Raw genomic sequence first — 7,247 nt, forward strand, 5'->3', positions numbered from 1 at the left:
AGGAAAATTACCACATTGATTGCAGTCAGAAGCACACATGTGCCTTCCTTCAGACAACTTTCTTTGTGTTGTGAAACTGTTCCTTCAGCTGTCGTGATGTTGTCCATATTTGAGTAGTTGTAATCTGTGAAGTCCTCATAATCCATGAATTCCATTTTACCTTCCAGAAGAAAGATGAAATTTCTGTCAGACATTATTGATTACAAATAAAAAATAAATAAATAATCAATTACGGTTGATTTTAAAATGAAAGCTAAAAAACATCAGAATTGTAAAAATAAATACCTTTTGCTTGGTCTCAAATTGTCTGCCGTCTTTTTGTGGTTGTTTTGTTCTGAGCTGAGCACCGACTGAGCTGCTCCGTTTCTCTCAGATGCTTTAGAAACCACATATATGATCAGCTGACATGGGGAGGTTTCTCAACACTTCCATCCCCTACGAAACTTCAGTACTGCATTCTGAGCTCTTACTTTTAAAGATCGGAGATATTTTGTGCTTGTTTGTAAGTGATCTGTTTGATCTTTTCACATTGCTTGTTTTGTTTCCAGAGGAATATTCCATTTTATTGTGCCAACGACATTTATTATACATTTATTTAGAGAGTTGTTCTCTAAACGTTAATACCAGTAACCAAGACATTATTGTTTTATGAGCTTTACAGGCAGCTAATACTCTAGTGCGCAGGAGAAAAGAGAAGTAATGAAGCAATTAGACATGCGTGATTTAGCGAGTATATCTTGTGAATCGACTGTAATGTTTCTGAGAAATCTGTTGCTAGCATTTGCCACATGTAGTGAAGAACAAAGTAAAACCCTAACTTTTGTTGCAGATGTTTGACTTAGTTCTCAAAAAAAAAAAAAAAAAGTAACAGCTGGAGTAAATACGCCAGCTGTACTTACTGATTGACTGTGGTCACTGTGCTCAACAGAGGAAATAAAAACTGAGGTTTGTGCATGTGGTGTCCGGAATGGTTTGTGCTTTTTTTAAATTCATGCTGCTATCGCTGCGGCAATATTTGTATATTTTTTTTCGGGGAGAGGGGGGGGTCGGGGTTGAGACATTGTTTTTATACATATAACTGTAATTTATAAAATACTGATTGCAAACAATCATGTCAATTTTTTTATTTGCTTTAATTTAATCATTGACGGTATGATCTCAAAAGCCCTTTCGTTTTGCTTCATAAGCCTGGTGACAAACTATAATGCAAACTTTAGAGGAAATACATTTTAAATACATTTTAAGCTGTGCTTAAAATTTATTTCCACGACTTTGAGTCATTTATCACATATTTAGTACAGTGGTGTGAAAAAGTGTTTGCCCTCTTCAGTGATTCAGAACGTCAAACCAATTCAAATATTAGTCAAAAACAACTAAGAAATTCTAAATATTGTTTCTAAAAGAAGGTGGTGTACTGGTTTATTAACTGGTTGCCGTCTAGGCCTAATAACTGGTTGCTGCACCATTTGCTGCAACAGCTTCAGTCAAGCTTTTGCAATACGTTGCAGAGTCTTTTCCTGTGGTGTGGAGTAATTTTAACCCACTCTGCAGAATTGTTATATTTCAGCCACAATGGAGGGTTTTCAAGCATGAAAGACCTTAATGCCACAGCTGCTCAATAGGACTTTGACTACGCAACTCCAAAGTCTTCATTTTGTTTTATTTAGAGGTGGAATTGCTATAATTTTCTCATAAAATGTTCAATTGGCACCAAACTTGGCATGAGGGATCCTGCTTGGATGCCTGACGATCCTATGTCATCATAGTCTGACCTCACCTAAGCCCCGCCCCCTCAGAACAGGAAATTACTTTTTTTTTTTACTTGGAAAGCTACAACTCTGGCTCCCTTGACCTAATCAAGATGCTCTTGTGTCAGATGATGTATAAGTTGGTCTCACTTGCTTAAGCGCCAAGAGTTTTTGGTGGAGGGCGTAGCCATGGCAGCGCGGCGAAGTCACAGGTCATGCCACCGCCATACGTTTGGCTCTAGATTACACGTTTCAGCCCAGCTGCACCAAACTCACCAACATCGATCCTTGTCCACCCCCCGACAGGAATCCAGTGCAATAGTTGGTGGGCGTGGCCTAATTCCTCCACAGCGCCCCCTAGACTATTATAATAAATCAGCCCCAAGCCATGCTTTATCCCGGAATTCTGAAACTTGGTACACATGTGTATCTTGTCAATTGCCTGGAGGAACCGACTGCTAAATGCTTCCCTCACATCAGATGCAAACTGGATGACAAAAGCTACACATTGTGTTCATTGTCGCTGCGATTTTTCTGTATGTTTACCGACCCATCATGTTTTTACCACAGAACTGATTCAGGGACCGGTAACATAACACATCAAACCACAACTCCCCACCCCCCGTCTGCAACTTCACGCCAGGACGGGGGCTGGAAAGGTGCTTCACCTAGGGCGCCAAAAGGGCCATTTTAACCATTTTATGAAAAAAAGCATGGTTGTTTTAACACCCACATCCCACATGCGTTTGACGCCCATGAATCTGTGAGTAATTAATCCATACAATGTGAAATAATTTAACTTTTCAATAACATGTTTTCTAGGTTACTAATAATTATTGTATTTGTGTATTTAGAGAGCTCTAAGATATTCTTTAAACAAATTGTAATACTTTCAAATGTGTGCACCATATTCTTGTTTTTCTATTTGTTAAAGAAGCAATAGGGCTTAAATGATGGATTCCTCCAAATACACATTTCAGCCGATTCATCTTAGGTTTTCCCCATTCAAGAGGAAAATTCTTGTTCAGTTAGTAATTTCTTTGTGTTTTTGAGAATATACTAGTCTTCTCAAATATAGATAAAATAATGACTAAAACAGATTGTAGAGGAACAAAATGAGCAGATTCAGTTTTTTTATTGAACAAATGAAAATTTTATACATCAAATTACATATGTACACATTTCCTTACATGACTTGTTTTAATAGTCTTTATTAACACATTGTCAAAAAAGTGTGCAGCAAGAGATGACAACTCCACTCACTTCTGGTAAAAGAAAATATAAATTCATGTCATGATTTGCAGGTGAAGTGGTGAGGAGAAATGCAGATGAGCCCAGGTTGTTATATTTAGAAGATGATATAATGATGAATTCAGGTAACCAACTCAAAGTCACAGGCAGCACTGGAAGTTGACAGACAACGAACGTATGACGAGGACCCAACAAGGAACAAAGACAACAGGTGGACTTAAATACACAGGGAGGGTAATCAGGGAACTAGACACAGCTGGGATCAATCAACTCATAGGGCAGAACAACACAGAGACTCATAGAAAAAAACAATAAATAAATACACAGAAACACAGAACTCAACAATTCATGAAATATACTCACTGTCAAAATATTTTTCTAGACCTTTTATTTACTTATTTATTTATTTAGCTTCATACAAACGTTCACGCCTCTAAATGTGCCTGGAAGCTCTGCCGTCCATGGAGCTGGACCTGGACAGGTATCAACTGGTAGTGGGTCTTTCATCAGCCATTGCGTTCTCCATCTTTGAAATCAATGAGCTCTTTAGTTTCTTCTGGAAGTCTTTTCCCATGAAGATGTACAGTAATGGATTGAGGAAACTGTTTGCTGATGCTAAACTGCTAACCACTCGAATTCCAGTGGTTAACACCTTGTAGTCGTGTTGGTGGTGGTTCAGCTCCATCAGGACAAACACGTGGTAGGGCAGCCAGCACACAAAAAATGCAACAATGAGAGCAGTCATTACTTTGAAGGGTTTGGAGGACTTTGCCATCCTGTTGTTTTGAAGTTTGAAGATGATGATGGAGTAACAGATGATAATGATGGTGAACGGAACCACGAAACCCGCAATAAAGCAGGTCACAACAGTAATCATGTGAGTAGATTTTGTGCCGTAATTAGTGTAGCAGAACTGAGATCTATCAGAATTCGTGTGGACCTGACGATAGATCAGTGAGGGAATGGACATTCCGGCGGCGAGAAGCCAAGCAAAAACGACCACGGCTGATGCCTTTTGAACAGAGCGGTGGTTCTGGGCCCAAACTGGAAACATGACGGACACACAGCGGTCCATGCTGATGATGAGGAGGAGGAAGATGCTGCTGAACATGTTGATGGACAATGCTGCAGAGGTGAACTTGCACATGAAGGAACCAAAGAACCACTCTTTCATTGCTATATTGACGATGTTAAACGGCAGAAAAGCACAGAATAAAAAGTCGGACATGGCGAGGCTCAGGTACCAAGTGGTGTTCACGGTCTTCCTCATCTTAAAGCCAGAGATCCAGATGACCAGCATGTTCCCAAAAAAGCCCAGCAGGAAAATTACCACATTGATTACAGTCAGAAGCACGCACGTGCCTTCCTTCAGACAACTTTCTTTGTGTTGTGAAACTGTTCCTTCAGCTGTCGTGATGCTTGAGTAGTTGTAATGTGAGTATTCCACATAATCGACGTCATCCATTTTACCTTCCAGAAGAAAGATGAAATTTCTGAGACATTATTGATTACAAAACCGAAAAAAAATCCTTTGTTTTAGAAACTGCATATATGACCAGCTGACATGGGGAGGTTTCTCAACACTTCCATCCCCTATGAAACTTCAGTACTGCATTCTGAGCTCTTACTTTTAAAGATCGGAGATATTTTGTGCTTGATTGTAAGTGATCCGATTGATCTTTTCACATTGTTCATTTTGTTTCCAGAGGAATATTCCATTTTATTGTGCCAACGACATTTATTAGGCCCGAGCAGCAAAGCGCTGGTGAAGGCCTATTGTAATAGCAAGATTCCTTGATTATTATATTATTTTTGTCCCGTTACTTTACGCAGCTGTTTGGGGCCTTTAACATATTCAAAAACCCACAAAACTTGACCCACAATTGTCCCCCAACCAAAATTTTTGGATTCCGGTGGAATTGCAAGTGGGCATGGCCAAACTGCTCTACAGCGCCCCCTAACGTGAGTTTGGTGCCAATTGACCTTTTTATGAGAAAGTTAGCCTTTCGTTTGTTTTGGCGAGTACACCAAGTTCGCCTCTCTGCCACGCTCCCTGAACATATACGAAAAGTCAATTTTATTGATAACTTTTAAAGCCCCATGCCTTAACTGCATTCTGACCAAGAATGAAGCTGATAGATCAAATGCCTGAGGAGGAGTTCGTCAAAGTTCGACATGAGTAAAAATGAAAAATGACCAAAATTTCTCCTTTGACCCAAAATGGCTGCCTCCCTGTGCATTTTAGAGGGTACTTCCAAGAGACTTTTTTTCTTGAATCAGGGAGATCTACCTACGGACTGAGTTTCAGATCTCTACAACCTACGGTTTCCCCCAACTTGGCATGAGGGATCCTGGTTGGATGCCTGACGATTCTATGTCGTCATAGTCTGACCTCACCTAAGCCCCTCCCCTTCAAAACAGGAAGTGACTCCTTTTACTTGGAAAGCTCCAACTCTGGCTCTCTTGACCTAATCAAGATGATCTTGTGTCAGATAACTGATAACAAGTAGGTCTCACTTGCTTTAAAGCGCCAAGAGTTTTCAGTGGAGGGCATGGCCATGGCAGCGCGTCGAAGTCACAGGTCAGCACAATCTTGAGGCATTGAAGGTCAAAAGTTATCAAAAGAATTTATCTATGTCAAAGCATGTGGACGTGGCCAAGCCTCAGATCTGGCCATTCTCCATGAAACTTCAAGGTGGAATAACTTCCCCTCATTAGTTCCCAGCTACACCAAACTCACTGAGATTGATCCTTGTCCAGCCCTTGACAGGACTGTAGTCCAATATTTGGTGGGCGTGACCTAATTCTTCCACAACGCCCCCTAGAATTTTTAAAAAAAATCAGCCTCCAGCCATGCTTTATCCCGGAATTATGAAACTTGGTGCACATGTGTATCTTGTGAGGACCTACAAAAAAGTCTCTTGGTGCCATGCTCTAAACCCAACAGGAAGTCCACCATGTTGAATCAAAGCCGCCATTTTATTTTATTGATGTCGTATCTGAGTGAACTCGTCTTAGAGCTTTCGAGATCCAGGCTTCAAACTCAGACAGCACAGTCTTGAGGCACTGAGGGTCAAAAGTTATCAAATAAATTTTTCTACGTTAAAGCATGTAGGTGTGGTTAAGCCTCAAATCTGGCCATTCCCCATGAAACATCAAGATGGAATAACTTCCCCATATATGCTCCCAGCTGCATCAAACTTCATTTGTTTCATCACAGACCAGAGCTTATCACATTTAAATGGTCAATTGGTGACATCAGTTTAGCCCCACCCCCTCCCAACAGGAAGTCACCTGTTGGAAGGAGCAGTTAGAGCAGTTAGAACAGTCTTTCTTTCTGTTGGAAGAAAGAAAGACTGTCCTAAATCATACATGCATCATCCTATTTGCAGTAAATATGTTAGGCTTGACTTTTGTTAGCCTCTAAAGAGCCAAATAGCTTGAAATTGCAATTCAGATCGACTGCACTTGTGCGATGTCAGGGAGTGCTGCGGAAAATGTAGGTGTGTGTTGCCTGGCAGACGGGAACTGCGCGAGAGCGTCGGCAGTGGCGAGAGCGTTGCGGTGCTGGAACCCCACGGTGGCTAATAGGCCTTTGGCGCGCTTCGCTGTGAGAGCCTCCAATGCCGCTGCTGCTAGCAGTTGCCACATGCAGTGAAAAACAAAGTAAAACCCTAACTTTTGTTGCAGATGTTTGACTTAGTTCTCAAAAAAAAAATGTAACAGCTGGAGTAAATACGCCAGCTGTACTTACTGATTGACTGGTTGAGTGTGGTCGCTTTGCTCAACAGAGGAAATAAAAACTGAGGTTTCTGAATGTCTCCTTAACGGTTTGTGCTTTTTTTTAAATTCATGCTGCCATCACTGCGGCAATGTTTGACAGTTGTTTTTTGTTGTTTTTTTTTGAGACATTGTTTTTATATGTTTCACTGTAATTCATAAAATGCTGATTGCAAACAATCATGTAGATTTTGTGTTTTATTTTCTTTAATTTAATCATTGACGGTATGATCTCAAAAGCCCTTTTGTTTTGCTTCATAAGCTTGGCGACAAACTACAATGCAAACTTTAGAGGAGAGGCTGTGCTTAAAACGTATTTCTACGACTTTATCTTGAGTCATTTATCACATATTTAGCACAGTGGTGTGAAAAAATGTTTGCCCCCTTCAGTGATTCAAAATGTCAAGCCAATTCAAATATTAGTCAAAAACAACTAAGAAATTCTAAATATTGTTTCTAAAAGAAGGT

General features: G+C 40.3%; 1 protein-coding gene across 2 annotated transcripts in view; it reads right to left on the reverse strand.

Annotated features, from left to right (window-relative positions):
• Positions 1 to 6,862, reverse strand: part of cmklr1 (chemokine-like receptor 1) — an 8,492-nt gene extending 1,630 nt beyond the window's left edge. The window contains exons 1-2 of one of the 2 annotated variants that reach the window (XM_007559132.2): positions 6,754 to 6,862; positions 3,743 to 4,469 (exon numbers count right to left, since the gene is read on the reverse strand). In XM_007559132.2, coding sequence (XP_007559194.2) covers positions 3,743 to 4,464 — 722 coding nt within the window. In that variant the 5' untranslated portion in view covers positions 4,465 to 4,469; positions 6,754 to 6,862. Of the gene's footprint in view, positions 1 to 3,651; positions 4,470 to 6,753 lie in introns of both variants that reach the window. The other variant, XM_007559133.2, reaches the window with a different exon arrangement.
• Positions 6,863 to 7,247: the final 385 nt, after the last annotated feature.

Source organism: Poecilia formosa, unplaced genomic scaffold (genome assembly GCF_000485575.1).
Source record: "Poecilia formosa unplaced genomic scaffold, Poecilia_formosa-5.1.2 Scaffold103, whole genome shotgun sequence".
Classification (NCBI taxonomy): domain Eukaryota; kingdom Metazoa; phylum Chordata; class Actinopteri; order Cyprinodontiformes; family Poeciliidae; genus Poecilia; species Poecilia formosa.